Source organism: Python bivittatus, unplaced genomic scaffold (assembly GCF_059951505.1).
Source record: "Python bivittatus isolate LINGU-HERP-01145 unplaced genomic scaffold, Pbiv_v1 ctg000000_np1212, whole genome shotgun sequence".
NCBI lineage: Eukaryota > Metazoa > Chordata > Lepidosauria > Squamata > Pythonidae > Python > Python bivittatus.
The window spans coordinates 4,705,420-4,723,032 of record NW_028277028.1 but is presented as its reverse complement, the minus strand read 5'-3'; the positions used below and the strand labels follow the sequence as shown (position 1 = coordinate 4,723,032).

At 42.8% G+C, this 17,613-nt stretch overlaps 1 protein-coding gene across 1 annotated transcript; it reads left to right on the top strand.

Moving 5' to 3' along the window:
* The first annotated feature begins 8,687 nt into the window (after nucleotides 1-8,687).
* On the top strand, nucleotides 8,688-16,827 carry FOXI3 (forkhead box I3). The gene is made up of 2 exons (XM_088142344.1): nucleotides 8,688-9,375; nucleotides 16,097-16,827. The coding sequence occupies exons 1-2, from the start codon at nucleotides 8,688-8,690 to the stop codon at nucleotides 16,651-16,653; spliced, it is 1,245 nt and encodes a 414-aa protein (XP_087998470.1). The 3' UTR covers nucleotides 16,654-16,827.
* The last annotated feature ends 786 nt before the right edge of the window (nucleotides 16,828-17,613 follow it).

Here is a 17,613-nt window from a genome sequence, read left to right as displayed (position 1 = left end):
ATTCACCCTTTTAGCCTAAATAACAGGTCTCAGATGTAGTAGAGGGGCACTGATTGCAGTGGGAGGGAGATCACCTGATGCTCCTCATAACCCTTCATCTGCTCTATCAACCTGTAAGCTGGGCATCTTTGGATACAAATGGTGGTCTTCAAGAAGATCATGAAACCCATGTCCAAAAATAGCCCTAATAGCAAATCCCTGGCACTGGCACCCTGATAGTTGGGCAAGAGATAGCTAATGCCTCCATCCCAGACACCTACCCACTGTCACTTTAGCTCACCCTACCACATACTAAGCACAGTTACTGGTGGCTGCTTTTCTTACCAAGGCAAGTAATGCTGGAAAGATGGGGAGTTACTACTCTTAACTTCTTGTCCTGCAATAAACTATAAAGACAGCACCAGGCACCAGCGGCTAGAGCACAGTCTCAGCCATTGGAACAGGGCAAATTATGGTGACATACTTTTCTGCTTGCTCAAAGACTGGAACCCTTAGTCAATGCAGAGTTGTATTAACAGTTGTTTAAGATGGCTTTGTATCAGTCTCTGAACTAAACCTCTGAATTTGTTGGAATACAATCCCTATCACCCCTAGTCTGTAAAGTTATAGACACAGTAAAAACATTGGCCACATTTTAGGAACCAAGAGTCCCCAAATGCTATGAAAGAATGGCAGCCTAGAAAAAAGTTATAGGTAGTCCTCATTTAGCAACTGCCTTATTTAGTGACAGTTTGCAGTTATGACAGTGATGAAAAAATAACTTTGCAACCAATCCTTGCATTTATGATCTTCTCAAGTCTGTAAAGCAAAGGAAAGCTGAAGTAAGATTATAAGCACAGTCATGGTTTCACTTAGTGACCACTTTGCTTAACTACTGAGTTGCTGGTCCTAATTGTGGTCACTAAAGGAGGACCACCTGTACTGTTAAAGGCTCATTTCCAAGCCTGCATTGCAGGGTCTGTGTATGTTAAGGTGGAAGAAAAATGGATAGTGATTAAATCATAATTTGTGGTCACTGGCTATCTATTTAGCCTCCATATGATGTAAGTAATTCAGTTTCAAATCATACCACTGCTCCAAATGCACAAACCTCCTTAGAGAATGTGTGGTCTTTCAGTCCCTCCTTTCAGGTTGCTCTAAAGATTACTAAGATAAGACAATACCAGCATACCATAGACAACCTCAAGGAGCAACTGGAACAAACCATGACTTCAGAGCACACAAATATACTGGCAACCACCATCAAGACCACATCCCTAAGACAAGCTGAGAAAAGAAAAACAAAACTTCAAACTAAGCTGCTCAAACTAAACCCCAGAAACAAAGAGGTACCTGAACCAGAATGGGTAATCAACATGTCCAGCCGACCACTATCCACTGCAGAACACAGTATCCTCCAGAAAGGCCTCAACTATAACATGGACAATGCTAATCAGCTAGAATTCTGTGCAGCCTTAGAAGCAGCATTTAAACCAAAGGACTTAACACAGAGACCCAAGAATATATAAGGCAGACAATCATACCACAGATCAGAAGAACACAGTATCAGCACCAACTCAAAGCAGAGGACAGAGCAGCCCTCAAAAGCCTAAGGAAGGACCAAACCATCATCATCCTCCCAGCAGACAAAGACTGAGCCACAGTTATCATGGATAAATCACAATACTTGCAAAAAGCCAAAAAATTATTAGAGGACAAAGAAACCTGTGCAGTTAACACCAACCCAATACAGAAACTAGACAACCTAATCAAGAGAACCCTTAACAACCTAACCAAGAAAGGCCAGATCACAAAAGAAGAACAGTGGCAGATGAAAAGCAGTGGACCCATCCTCCCACGTTTCTATGGATGACCAAAAATACACAAGCCCGACATACCTCTCTGACCAATTATATCTTTACCAGGGATTCCAACATACAACATAGTGAAAGAACTGACAAAAAAGCTTGGACATCTCACAGAGAGAAGTGAATATTCTATCAACTCCTCAGTACAGTGCCTCCAGAAAATCAAAGATGTACACATACAGTGGGGCAAAAAAGTATTTAGTCAGCCACCAATTGTGCAAGTTCTCCCACTTAAAAAGATGGGAGAGGCCTGTAATTTTCATCATAGATATACCTCAACTATGAGAGACAAAATGAGGAAAAAAATCTAGAAAATCACATTGTCTGATTTTTAAAGAATTTATTTGCAAATCATGGTGGAAAATAAGTATTTGGTCACCTACAAACAAGCAAGATGTCTGGCTCTCACAGACCTGTAACTACTTCTTTAAGAGGCTCCTCTGTCCTCCACTCGTTACTTGTAGGAATGGCACCTGTTTGACCTTGTTATCAGTATAAAAGACACCTGTCCACAACCTCAAACAGTCACACTCCAAACTCCACTATGGCCACGACCAAAGAGCTGTTGAAGGACACCAGAAACAAAATTGTAGACCTGCACCAGGCTGGGAAGACTGAATCTGCAACAGGCAAGCAGCTTGGTGTGAAGAAATCAACTATGGGAGCAATAATTAGAAAATGGAAGACATACAACCACTGATAATCTCCCTCGATCTGGGGCTCCATGCAAGATCTCACCCTGTGGGGTCAAAATGATCACAAGAACGGTGAGCAAAAATCCCAGAACCACATGGGGGGACCTAGTGAATGACCTGCAGAGAGCTGGGACCAAAGTAACAGAGGCTACCATCAGTAACACACTATGCCGCCAGGGACTCAAATCCTGCAGTGCCAGACATGTCCCCCTGCTTAAGCCAGTACATGTCTGGGCCCATATGAAGTTTGCTAGAGAGCATTTGGATGATCCAGAAGAGGACTGGGAGAATGTCATATGGTCAGATGAAACCAAAGTAGAACGTTTTGGTCTAAACTCAACTCGTTGTGTTTGGAGGAGAGAGAATGCTGAGTTGCATCCAAAGAACACCATACCTACTGTGAAGCATGGGGGTGGAAACATCATGCTTTGGGGCTGTTTTTCTGCAAAGGGACCAGGACGACTGATCCGTGTAAAGGAAAGAATGAATGGGGCCATCTATCGTGAGATTTTGAGTGAACACCTCCCATCAGCAAGGGCACTGAAGAGGAAAAGTGGCTGGGTCTTTCAGCATGACAATGATCCCAAACACACCGCCCGGGCAACGAAAGAGTGGCTTCGTAAGAAGCATTTCAAGGTCCTGGAGTGGCCTAGCCAGTCTCCAGATCTCAACCCCATGGAAAACCTTTGGAGGGAGTTGAAAGTCCGTGTTGCCCAGCGACAGCCCCAAAACATCACTGCTCTAGAGGAGATCTGCATGGAGGAATGGGCCAAAATACCAGCAACAGTGTGTGAAAACCTTGTGAAGACTTACAGAAAATGTTTGACCTCTGTCATTGCCAACAAAGGATATATAACAAAGTATTGAGATGAACTTTTGATATTGACCAAATACTTATTTTCCACCATGATTTGCAAATAAATTATTTAAAAATCAGACAATGTGATTTTCTGGATTTTTTTCCCCATTTTGTCTCTCATAGTTGAGGTATACCTATGACGAAAATTACAGGCCTCTCTCATCTTTTTAAGTGGGAGAACTTGCACAATTGGTGGTTGACTAAATACTTCTTTGCCCCATTGTAGATGAAATTATGGTCTCATTTGATGTCACAGCACTCTTTATGTCCATAAACCCAGAACTAGCAAAAGAATCCATATCAGCAGTACTACACAACACACCCGACCTAAACAAATACACCAAGATTGAAATACCCAGAATCATGGACCTCATCAACCTCTGCCTCACTACCTATTTTCAGTTTGATGGACAAATATACCAACAAATCAGAGGCACACCCATGGGATCACCACGCTCAGGACTCATAGCAGAGATTGTAATGCAACACCAAGAAACTACAGCACTTCCATGCATACAACCAAAAGTATGGATCCAGTATGTAGATGACACCTTTGTTATAATAAAAAAGGAACAACTTGAGAAGACGCATGAAACTATCAACAACATCTTCAAAGGAATAAAATTCATCAGAGAAGAAGAAAACAACACGCTACCCTTCCTGGATATCCTCATCAGCAGAGGAAACAACAGCAAATTAGAAACCCAAGTCTATCGGAAAACAACCCACACTAACCAAGTACTCCATTACCAAAGTAACAACCCACAAGAGAAGCTGTGAAAGAAGATTATTCAAATGAGCGCAAACACCCTGCAGCAACCCTGAACAGCAGAAACAGACCACCTATACAACATCTTCCAACAAAATGGATATCCACATAACTTGATCAAAAAGTGCCCGACCACTCAACCTACTATAACACAACCAACACAAGCTATGAAAAGGATAATACTGCCATACATCAGAAACATCTCAGAAACTACCAACAGACTATTACAACCACATGGCATGCCTGTAGCACACAAACCAACTAAAGCTCTCCAAAACATCTTAAACAAACCAGAAGACCCAGTAGCCCAAGAAGAAAAAACAGGAGTCATCTACAACATACAGTGTAAGGACTGTAACAACCACTATGTAGGACAGACAGGCAGAAGGCTTGCAGAATGCATCCATGAACACCAGCTAGCAGTCAGAAGACACAATAAAAACTCCTTAATCTCACAACACATGGACAGACATAACCATAGTTTCAACTGGGAAACTGGCAGCATTTTAGGCCAAGCTAAATCCAAAAATGCGAGGGAATTCCTGGAAGCTTGTTATTCTGACAAGGCAGCCATCAACAGGCACATAGAGATAAACAACATCTACACATTATTCAAAAGAGACAATAGAAAGGAAAAACATCAGAACATCTCCTCGCCAGCAATCATCACCCAGACAAGCAGAGATTAACACCAAGATCACCAGACATATGTATAGTCAAGCAGTAAAAAATACCCTAATCAAGGAACTACTAGGGGGAGAAAAAAAAACCCCCATCAGCACAGGCAAGGCAAGCCACTGTATATAAATAGAGAGCAAACTCCACTCCATTCTAGCACTGAAGATGTTACCTAGCTGGGTAATGAAATGTTTGCAAGAAAACAGCCAAGCTCAGAGAACCCCAAGGACTCCAAAATTGTGCAATTAGTCTTTCTCTAGTCCTTATTAGTTCTTGTCAAGAAAACAAGCAACCAATTTCATAAATCTGAATCAGCCTGCATACATTTCATGTTCAGCTGATGAACATCCCTATGTTTTACGATACATACAACTAAGATGTTTTAAAAACACACCACAAAATATAAAACATAAAAGAAACTGCAGAGAAAACTTGGACTTACAAATATGTAATCAGTATCAATAAGGGCTCATTTACATATGCATCTCAGCTCCAATTTTGTCATTATAAATGTTTAGGAATAGGCCATTAGAGGCCCATCACCACCACCAATAAACTCAGGGTTGAGCTGATCACATAAGTTTATGGAAGGCTGCACAAGGCCAGGGTGCACCAGGTAGCCCAGCCTCTGGTGTTCCCTGGAGCAGTTTTGGTTGGCAAGCATGTCGTATGTGAACAGAGTGTGTTTATCCCCGTTTGCTCTGCAGATGCGCGCGTGCACACACAATAGAGATTTCGAACTTCGAATGGCACCGCTCATTTCGGTCTTTTCTGCCCCTGGTCTCATTCTGCCCTCCCTGCAATGCTCGAAGAATGCCTCCAGGCGGCTCAACACGAATGCCGAAACGGGAACCGGCGCGGAGCCCCTTTGCCGAAACAGAGCGATGGAAGGCAGCGCGGCCAGGGGCTTTCTGTCCCTGCTTTCCGCCCGGCTGGCAAAGGTCCTGCCCGAGCGCTCCGGCTGCCTCGGACGATTCCCGCCAGCGACGTTCTCGGACGCTGCCGGTGCGCAGAAAGCGGCTCCTTGCTTTGGGACCGCGCTCTAAAGCGCCCTTTATTTATTTCGGGATCTACCCGTCTGCTGCTTCTTAGGACAAATATTTAGTATATGCGAAGATTTTTTTTTTTTAAATTTACCGACTCTAAAGGGACATCGAAGGAAGATGTTCCAGGAGATAATACTTGAAATTCAAACGAGGATGACGGCGATTTGGAAGTGGTAATGCTTGTCACGGAAACGAATAAAAGTAGCGAGGGAGCGTGTGACACGTGGGTCTCTCGCGCGTGGGCTCCGCTGGCCCCGACCCGTGGCCGCGCTTTCCTTCCTTCTCCTGCTCGGAAGATGCTCACAATTCCATTCACCAGTATAACACGCACGGAGTTCCCGTTTTTAACTGGAAACCAGCCGGTTAAATAGAAATTGCTTTCCGCGTAAGCAAGCCATGTTTATAAAGAGACTGTTCACAAACTTGATTGTAGACGTTAAAGTCAGCTGTTCAAATGAAAGTCCTTTTATGACAGAGTAATATTCTCTAAAAATAACCATCTTAGAACTGCAGGAATGAAGTATTCGTGCCGTTCCCTCACGCTGCGATTTCTTTTTTCGGATCTCTAAAGAAGTAGCTTCCAAATCGATATTCACAAGATTTCCCAGGCAACTTTGAAAAATCTTATTCTGCCAGTTTTGCCTGCATTTCAGTGCTGGAATACACACACACACACAAGGGGGAGGGGGGTGGGCAAGAAAGAAAAGTCATTTCAGTTGCAAAAAATCTAACTTCCTCCAAAGTGATCCGTTCCCCAACAGTCAGGGGAGACAGTGGCCATGTTACAATAGTGTTAGCCCAAAAGCTTTTGAGTCATCACAATTTAAAACCAGTGTAATGGCATAATTTTGACTGGATCATGTGTTGAGAATTTGTGCCAAAAATCATAGAAGTAGAAATTTATTTCACCTTAATGATAAAGTGTGCTTCCAAATTGACGCATAAGCTGTTCATCATCACTTTTTCCAAATAAGTCCCACGACAATTTACTGACATGTAATGAGGTAAGAAAAGGCTTCTAATAATATCCAGCAGCAATGTTAATCTGTGCAGCAAAAGCAACAGTGTAATGTTGAGATGCCGAAAACTAAGATATTTATTATACAATAAACATTTTAACAGAGATTCCAGAATGAACTATGTTCTGAATGGCTCCTAAACATTTAGCAAACAAGGAACATTAAAATGATTGCTTACATTTTAAATTAAATTTAAAATAAACCTTTTTTGTTTCTGATTCAGCACAATCTAATCACAGAGATTTTGGTTTTATTTTCAGATGCTTCCTTTTGCACATCTTCTGACTACAATCTGTCACCTCCAGTAACTAAAGACAGGGAGGACCAATTTAATACATACAGGTGTGCATATCTTGGTGATTCAGCCAAGGGAATATCATTATCATCATCATCTAAAAGTGATATAAAACTGTATTGTTCATGTGTTTATTCCTTTATAAGATTTTGTTATATTGTTTTCCATTTTGTGAAAAGTGGAATACTTCGTTACTTTAGAAGAAATCTTACTGCAGTCAGCAGAACTGTGTCCTTCTGTGTAAATATGCCCAGGACTGCACCTCATAGTTCATTTCATATGTTAATGAAAGAAAGTTGAAGAAAGTTCATTACTGGAGGGTGAGTCCTGGCAATCAAGGGCGAGAAAGTAGATGTGCCAATAATAATAATAATAATAATAATAATAATAATAATAAGGAGGAGGAGGAGGAGGAGGAGGAGGAGGAGGAGGAGGAGGAGGAGGAGAACACAATAATATAATAGTAGTAGTACCAGTTGTTGTTAAAGGAATTGTTTACAATCAGTGCATGAACTTCAAATTGTAGAATCCCTCTCAAAAACTGCTGTAGTTGATTTTGAAGATTTCTCATTTTTTAAAAAATGGGAGAATAGGAATGCACTTTTAAAACAGAACATGAAGAATAACAGGAGGGGGATAGGGAGAAATGATAAGTTTGCTTTATCTTTTGCCAAAGCAATTCACATTTCATATCATATTCCGAGCTCATTCTTCCAAAAGGGACTAGAAAGAGGTACATTTTTGAATCACTCCAATGTGAAACTTAATATATACATTCATTAAAGTACTTTTGCCAAACTGAATGGCTCACCAGTGCCTCTTTATTCACTCCTTCATTGATATAAAGTAGAGAGATCAGGATCTTTTCTCCTAAATAAATAAATAAGAGTAAAATAAAGAGTACGCATTTTTTCCTCCTCTTCCAGAGGTTTTGCAATTGATCAAGCAAGCGTCTAAACCGTAAAGCCCGTCGTTAATGACGCAATCCTGCTACTCCTTGGAAGTCCTAACTCAGTCGGAGTCCTCGAGGAAATACACAGCCTAACATTTCAAAGAAGTCCCTGAGCTGGGATTCCCCCAATTCCCACTTCAGAAAGGCAACCCAAAGAAAGGAACGGAGAACTTCTGTCTTGCGTGCGCTTCTTTGGGCCCGGTCCCCTCGACTTCCAGGCAATGAGAGAAAAGGAGGGGAGGACAAGGACGCCTGGGGAGGGGGGGGGTTACTTGGATCGGGCGCTGCGCTGCCAACCCCTCCAGCCGACCCCCGACTGGCTAGTCGGAGAGCCACTCCTCTTCCTCTTCCTCGGTTGAGCCAGCCCCGGGCCCGGGCAGGGAGGCTGGGCAGCGCTGTTCGTTGCTCCACGGCGAGAGAGGGGGGGAAGGGGCGGGAGAGGGGCTCCTCGGGAAAGCAAAATTCTGGGCGGGGACTGGACACCTGAGCGCACCTTTCTATTCTCCAGGTTCCTCGCCGACTGGGCGATGAGCGCCAGCGCTCCGCCGCCACCAGCGCAGTCCGCTCCCCGCTCGCCCCCGACGGCTGCCGGCAGCCCTTTGGCTCCGTGGTCGCGCAGCAGCGGCGTCCGCGAGGAGCCCGCCATGGCCGTCTACTGCAGCGAAGCCTTCAGCGTCTACCCGCAGACGGCCACCGCCGCCGCGGGCCCCTCGGGGCAGAGGCCTTCCACCACGACCTATGCGCTGGGCGACTATGGGGCACCGCCGGGAGCCGCCGGCTACCTGTGGGGCGTGAGCAGCGCTGGACCCTACGTGCAAAGTGGCGGCGGTGGCGGCGGCGGCGGCAGCGGGGGCTCGGGCGCGCCCTTCTTGCCCTACGGCTGCCCTCCGAGGGCCGTCGGGGGGACGCAGCTCTTGGCTTCGCCCGGACCTGCGTCTGGCTCGGGCGCAACGTCGGAGCTGGGCTGGCTGAGCCTGGCTAGCCAAGAGGAGCTGCTACGCCTGGTGCGGCCGCCGTACTCGTACTCGGCACTCATCGCCATGGCCATCCAGAGCGCTCCCGAGCGCAAGCTGACGCTCAGCCACATCTACCAGTACGTGGCCGAGAACTTCCCCTTCTACAAGCGCAGCAAGGCCGGCTGGCAGAACTCCATCCGCCACAACCTCAGCCTCAACGACTGCTTCCGCAAGGTGCCGCGCGACGAGGACGATCCCGGTGCGTGTCTCCTCTCTCTTGGGCCGGGGTGCGTGCGTGCGTGCGTGCGGACGGCGACGTAAGGCAGATTCCCGGCCCCGTGGGGACGCGGAGTTGTTCCACTTTCTTCCGAGCGGCCGCGGTGCCGGCTGGGCTGGGCTGGGCATCTGCGCCCGAGAGTACCCGGGCCACTGCAGCTCCCAACGCTAGAAAGATGAACCTGAAAGACAGGCCCAGGTGCAGGTAGTCGGAAATAAACATCGTTCAGGTGTACCAGGTTCCGGCTCAGGCTACGCTCCTATCTGTTTTACACCGGCCCCCTTAGATCTGCTTGATCTGAGTTAAGTTGGCTTAGGATCATCAAATCGGTCAGTATTCTTGTTCCGAGGTAGACTCTGCTGTAAATCCAGTTGAACTTAGTGGGCGACGTTTCTGAATAGGTATGCATAGGACTAAGCTTCTTGGATTTTTACAGCTTCTCAGATGACCTCATGCTAAATAGTGCCAGCATCACCATCCTTAAAACATTCCTAGTTGCCCTGGCATACTTTGTATGAGATTGCTAAGGGACAATATGGAGCCATGAAGTGAGGGTTCGAGCCCGCTGAAGTGATCCAGAATTATTCTGTATTAATCAAAAGGGTAGGGAAGCAAGATATGTGTGTGGTATGTATCCAGCTCTCTGATCATACATGCCTTAGAGTTATGTTCTAGTTTACTGAAATTGAGATTACTTCATTCTTGGAAGGGGACTTCCTTTCAGCTCAAATAAGCTGATTCCAGATATTTAAAGTCACTCTCGTTCTTCTCCATGTCACTAACAGACATGAATTTTCCCATTCACACACACCCGCACTGGATGTGTTTGGAGGAAAGCAATGTTTGTTAAGTGACGCTAAAGGGGTGAACTGAGTTATAAGGATGTATAATCAAATGCAAACTTGAATGTTTTCTTTCTCATTAATGAAATAACTCCTATGAACCATCTCTGCATCCCTATGGGAATATAACATTACTTTTTGCCTGTTTTCATTTTTAAATTTTAGATTCACAATGGAAAAAAATACCTATTGAAAAATATAATCGATGCATGGACACTCAGGAATTAATTGTGAAAGCTTTAGGACTGATAGAAAAACAGTCTATACCGTGCGTCAGTATGACCTATGTCACAATTTTTCTAGGGAGGATTACTGGGATAAAGTTTGCGGAGCACCCTAGACATGCAACCTTCATTCTGTTGATTGTCCTTTAACTGTAAAATAAGAAGCTTGCCATTAGGTATAAATTAGCAACTTTCTTAACACTTCCAATCATTTGTGTCCAACCCACCCAGAGTATGGAACAGCATAAAAGTGGATTTCTCCCCCGGTTTTTCCATGGATGTTCCCTAAAAAAAACCCCACGATTCCACAGAACAAAGTTGTATCTACCTTTGTCTATAGACTTTTAAAAGTTGCTACTCAGTTTCCCTTCACTGAGGCTGCATCCACAGAAGATGAGTCTCAAAGAGCCACTTTATTCTCACAGCTATCTTATCTTGCACAGTCTCTCTCTCTCTCCCTTTCTCTTTGCATTTCCTCCACCCCAGGCTTCTACTCATTAACCTGTTGCTTCTAGATTATTAGTGAGAGTCAATTTGGGCCAAACGATATGACACTATTCTTGTATTTAGATGGGAGTTTGTAAGGTCAATTACAGACAATGGAGAGTAGGGGAGAAGGTTTTAACCTTTTGCTCTTGCCCATATGTTCCATTATTGTTATTTGCAAAATATACTTGTGCAATTGCTGAGCGGATCAATACTGCCACACCTTATTTGGCCCTGAATCTTTGGGTTCTGAAGATCTTCTGAAGCTTATTGGAGCTTTTTCAGAAGTTCAGCAGTAGTATACAAGTTTCTTTGAAAGATGTTGTTTTCCATGACCAATATTCCCATGTGATACGTGTCTGGAAAGACCTGCTGTGTACATTCCACTTCATAGTCTCGCAGCTAAATTATATGTGATTGGAACAGCTGCACTTATCCATGTTTCTGTCTTATTTCTGCATCAGATGAAGAAATTACCTTTTTCTTTTTTAGTCAGAGGCTTCGTGCTTGACATCTTCTCTACCTTCTATTTCTTTAGACACAGTAATTAACTTCTACTTCTTTAGGCTCACTGTTAGTATTGGAACGAGCTAGGAGAAATGTACCAGGCTAAGAGATCATTAGAACCTCAGAAAGTGGGGAAAGAGTTAACTACCTGTGTGCTCCTTTTGATCAAAAATAAGACAGACACATCTTTTTTGATGTGGAGGGGCAGAGTGGTGGTTGGCTTCTCCCTCATGCCTAGGTTTGACCCTCCGTTTGTACTCTTTTAATTATCTTTTAATAGTAAACTGCTTTTATATAGAAATAATAAACCATCATAATCTTGAGTAGCATTGAGGCCTGGCAGGTCTGTCCTGTACCCTGTGTGTGAATTTTGGATCCTAGGCAGAATCTTCCAGCACACATTGTTCAGGGGTTCCAGGCGATGAAGTCAGGATAGAAAATTTGAAAACCTATATTCTACAACTAATCTAGTGCTACTGACAGAGCAGGGAGAATCAGAATGCCTATAGAGAAAGGACAAATATGCCTGTAAAACTTTTTAAGAAGCCATAATATTTGGGGTGGGGTTAGGGATCTGTTCTGAGAGACGTGGCTCTCACAAATTCAGTTGGGAGTTGGTCTGGATGAAAAGATAGGAAGGAAAAGAAATTTACTGAGTTGTTGGCTAAACGTCCTCCTTGTAAGACTGAAAACTAATTACATTATGTTGCTTGAAATTTTGCTTATATTCACATTTGTCTGGAGTAAAACCGAAAGCCTCTTTCAGAAATTGTTAGATCATTAAAGTTCTTGTATCCTGTTCAGTAAAGGCACTAAAACTAGAGGCAGCACAGACTCATGGTATCCAAGAGTATTTGAAATACATGCTGGATATTTGGATGGGGTATACAGTTTGAAAAGGTTCCATACCACACACTAAGCCAAAACTATACAAAACCACAACCATGATTTAGCAGGCTATGTGAACTCAACCCCTGTGCTCCATAGCTCATGAAAGGAGGGAAGCTAAGGAACTCAGAGAACCAGTGACACTTTCTGCTTCATCTGTAAGTGATGTCTGCTTCAAACCTTAAGAAGACTTGAAGCACCAATTCAATATTATCTGGTATGATAAAAAAAAAAAAAATAGGGCTTCCCCTGCTTCTGGAACAAAGCATGTGGTTACTAGAATTCATCCAGATGGCTTAACAAGCATTACAAATGGGAATCTGATGCAGAGAAATTCCGCAATCCATATTTTTCGGTGTGGGTATGGGTGTGGATATGAATGAGGCAGTTTGTGGGAAAAGAAACTTATTAGGTGCCTTTCCAAAGGGCTGTAGTAGTTGTTAAAATCTCACATTTAATTTTGAGAAACTAAGCATATTTATCAAATGGTTCATTGAGGGAGAAAGTATCTTGAATATAGACTAAATTTATCTCCCTAAGCAGCAGTTGTTTTGAAATTTACTTATGAATTTAATGTCCTGACACATAGTGGACCTTTTTGTTGGATAGTGATTGATCAGAGAAGTTGGAAACAAAGGAGAATTTGCTAATTCCATAGTATTACCCTGAGTTATGGGGAGATTTGAATGCTTGCATAATCAAAGCTATTACCTGAATTAATGCTGCATTTACCACTGGGGGTTGTTTTCAAACTTAAGGCAGAGGATTTGTTTTACCTCTACAGATCTTGCCCCCTAGCTTCATGTAGTATATAGATGTTTGGGGTACTTGGGGTTGCTGCCTATTGCAAGTGATATGACTCTTCTCTCTTTGCTTTCTGAATATTGTATCTGCAAGAAAAGGAAAGGAGCGGGAAGTACATAGAAGATGCTGTCGTTTAATCTTCCCATAAAATGCCATACACGAAGTTGAGTAATGTCATAACTGTTTGGCAAACAATCTGTTTGACAAAATCCAATCCACTATGTTCTCTTTAAGTAGAGAGCATGAAACCTTTATATGTCAGGCTCAGGTTACTTGGATACTTCTCTGAATGTCAGGCCATTGTTAAAACAGGAGAGAAAGCTGAGGAGAAGCATTTGTAATGCAAAGGAGCTTTGCAATGTAGTTTTTCCTGTCAGGCCACAAACCAATGACAACAAAACTATCTAACTTTCACACGTGCGAATGTTTATGGCGGCATTGAACTCCCCCCCCCCCCCCCCGGCAATAGTTTCCCACATAGGATCAGTAAACCTGAGGTTTAAGCAGAAGAAAAGTGGGAAGTGAGGGAAGAGTTAAGGAATTGATTGCTTCTTCAGTACTTTGCATATGGAGGGCAAAGCTGCTATTTGCCCAGCGGCAGGCAGGTTTTCTAATAACCAGGGCCTATACTTTTTCCTCTTATTTTGAATGGGTTGGAAGGCAAATGGAAGATGTAATCACATCATGGAAGTGGGCAGAGCCTTTTTTATGTTGTTTCCCCCCCATTTTTATGGAAGTGGGGAGGGGGGAGTCATATAAGTTTCCCTAAACCAAAAATAAACTTTATTTCTTTGTTTTTCCACTGATCTGGGGTAGGAATTCCATGCAATTTTTAAAGTAATAAGACAGGTTTTGGTGTCACCTGTGGCCTACTAGCCATGGGTTGCCTACTCTTGATCTTGTGCAACTTCAGGCCAACATCTGAGTGTGGAAATTACATGCTCTAACCAGAGGCTGCAGTAGATGAGTTCCAGAATCCTAAGGCAAATGCATTAATTAAGCAATTGGTTGGTTTAATCTGCATTAAAGTATTTGATTCGGGAGAATGTCAAGTGTGTTATGCAGAAAAGGTTGTATATTTCAGGTGGATTTAAATGGATTTCTGCATGTGTACCAAACTTTTTGGCCAGAAAACAAAACAAAACACTTCTAAAAGCATGGGCCAAAACTCTAGTGTGGCATCCATGGTGTATAAGAGATTGCAATCAACAATGAGCATGAGGATCCATGCGTGTGTACATGCATACATATGTACCCATGTGAAGGACTGTTGAACGGCATAAACATGGCTTTGATTAATTATCCTGGCTGTTACTTGGATTAATTCCTCATTAAATGTTGAGGTATGCCTAAATTATGAAGCATCTTCTTTTCCCTCCCTTTTTATTATATTATTATAAACCTTGATACATTGTATTATTTTATTTATTTATTTATTTATTTATTTATTTATATTTCAAATTTGTCATTGCCCATCTCACTTATTTCAATACAGTGATGTTTATATAATATAATTAAAGATTATTAACATTATTTAGATAGCTCAGGGTACTGAAAATGGAGAAGAAAAAATACTGTATCAATATTAACTACAATTTAAGATATCAGTATTACAAGCATAACATTATTTAGCTTTTTCATCCAAAGTTGAATATAACGTTGAGAAAAGAACTGCTGCAACTGTCATCAAAGTATTTGTTATATGATAAAGATTTTTATCTTAAGTTAATTATTTAACATTAAAGAAGCTTCTTCTTACCGAATTGGGTACGATCGCTAGGAGAAGCACATCCTTGATGGCGAGGGGAGAAAATACTCAGATCACCCTCAGTGAATGGTGGGCCCACACTATGACAGGATTTCACATCTCCTCAGTAATATTGTGGCCTCTCATCTCTTTTCCTTGAAAAAGTTCAAGCTCTTTTTTGTTACCCAGATCTAGAATGTGTAATGTGTGAAATAAAAAAAACACACAGCTACCTTCACATCAGTCTCAACTCTTGGTGACTTCATGAATATAACCATGCAATATCTTTCCTGCACTAGTTTGGATATGTTCAACATATACTGGGCTACGACTTAACGACTGAACAACAACAACAACAAACTAATATAAATAAATGAAATAACTTGAATTGTAGCCCATCCACTCCTGCCTGGCTGTGTACATGGCTTGGGTTCTTCCCCAGTTTAACTCCCCTGTATTCACCAAGAACATACACAGTTCTGAATTTAGCAATGCACAGTTGCAAATTATGCATTGCTATGACTCATACACCTTCCCATATACGGAAGCCACAGGTCCATATTTGGAGGTTACATCATTAAGTCATTTGAGGTGTGGCCATACAGGCAATGTAATAATTTCTATAGTTGGAAATTCTTTAATCTCTTGGGAACCAGTATGCAGAGCAGCAAATGAACCAGCTATTGTTCATTTCCTGGGAGCACCCTGTCTGTCCTTTGCCAATCTTTAGAATGGCATCATTGGGACTTGTTCTAAAAATGGTTCCTTCTGGTTTTAACCGATGTTCACATAAGAGGGGGCTTTAGTTTTATATATTGTAGATACACAGTATGGAGCCAGTTGTAAAACATACACATTTACGTTTTCACTTTTAAAAAAATTGCAGCTATTGTAATAGGGATTGAGTTGTAATGGTCATTTTGTATATTTCCCCCAAATTTCTCCCTGCAATACAAAGCATCTGTTTTTAAGGTTCAGTAGTATGCATTATTTTAAAAATTCTGCTCAGTAAATAGTCAAAAGACCTGCTTGCTAGCCATATTCTTCATTGGTCTCCTCTTTTTCTAGTTCTAGATTATGGTTTTTCTTGTTTTGGGGGGGGCAGTACTTTGATCCAACCACACAAAAGGGGCATTAGGAGTGTGGGTTTCTGCTTGTGTCGGGCATGGATTCCTTTTTTCAACCCCTTTTCTCTTGTCCTTCAGGAAAGGGAAATTACTGGACCTTAGACCCAAACTGTGAGAAAATGTTTGACAATGGGAATTTCCGCCGCAAGCGCAAGAGACGCTCCGATCCCAGTGTCTCCGGAGTGGCATCCAGCATTTCCACCTTGGGGACTCTGAAGACTCAGGAAGGCCCCCCCGTTGCTTTAGACCCTGTGAAACCCTGCAGTGACAGTCCTTCCTCAGCCCTGGAGCCGACGGCCTCCCTGAGGGACACCGCAAAGAGTAGCTCTCCGCCTGGGATTGCCTCATCGACCCCAAGCTGCCTCAGTGCCTTCTTCAGTGGCATGAACTCACTGAGCAGTGGCACTCGCCTTGCCGAACGGCAGCCTCGAAGCCACCCCACGGGCCCGCTTAGGGGCAGCAGTTTCAGCCAGGAAGCTCCTTCGGCTGAGCAGCTGCATCGAGCCTCGGGGCCAGCTGGCACCTACTATAGCCCTTTTCATCCTAGCAGCGGAGGCCAGTCAGGACAGTACAACCATTTGTACAACTTCACGGTCAATAGCCTCATCTACACCCGGGAAGGCACTGAAGTATAAGGCCTGTGGCCCTGGCCTAGCAAGACAGCCTGGAGGGCTTCTTCTGCCTTTTTCTCATTTTGAAACGAAGTCTACATCGGACACCTGGAAGGCCCAGGAGTGGAAAAAGTTTTGGAAACTTGCTGTTTGAAAATCATTGTATAGTACAACTTCCAGCTGTTTCTGCATATTGCGAGCATGCCACAAGTTTGACAATTGAGGGTTCTCTGGAAGGGATGATTTAGAAGGATCAGGGTTGAAACTAAATGTATAATAATAGTACATTGCTTGCTGGCCATATTTTTTGTTAGTTTTTGAGCCTTTGTTTACAGGCACGGTGGTGTAAAAGGAGGAGATTTTATGAAGTCCCTTTATCAGTGTAAAAAAAAACCCTGAATGTTTTTTGACGATAATAACTTATTTGAAGCTTGTAGTAGATCCTACAGCGTACCTGCCAGTTGACAACCCACTAAAATCCTGTTGGCCAGTCCTCAGCCAGGCATCAAACTTAAATTTATTGAGTCCCAGTTGCTGATAAACATGGTCTGAGTTCAATCTGTAAGTCACAGGTCTTAGATTAAAAACTATATTGCTGTCATAGTTTATCAGACAGAAGTACTGTGCACTTTTGTGCAAGAGAGCAGTGTAAACCACTTGTCATATGCTGAAGTCAGGATTACTAAATACATTTTCATGGAAATAAATTCTATGGAAATTGGTGCACTCAGAATTGACTGTAAAGCCATTCAGTACAGTTGGCTTGGTACCGTATTATTTCAAATGTGGGTGGGGGAAATCAAATATTTGAACCTCTGCTATCTCAGAAACTTTCAGCATAGAGAAAACTTCTTTACCCCAATAAGTCTTTTGTGTTGTGGTGTTTTTTTTTTTTTTTCCTATGTGAAGGCCTATGTTTTTTCAGCAAGCATGGCTTCTGAAAAGAACCACATTCTGAACTGGTCAGCTATATTATATGAGTGT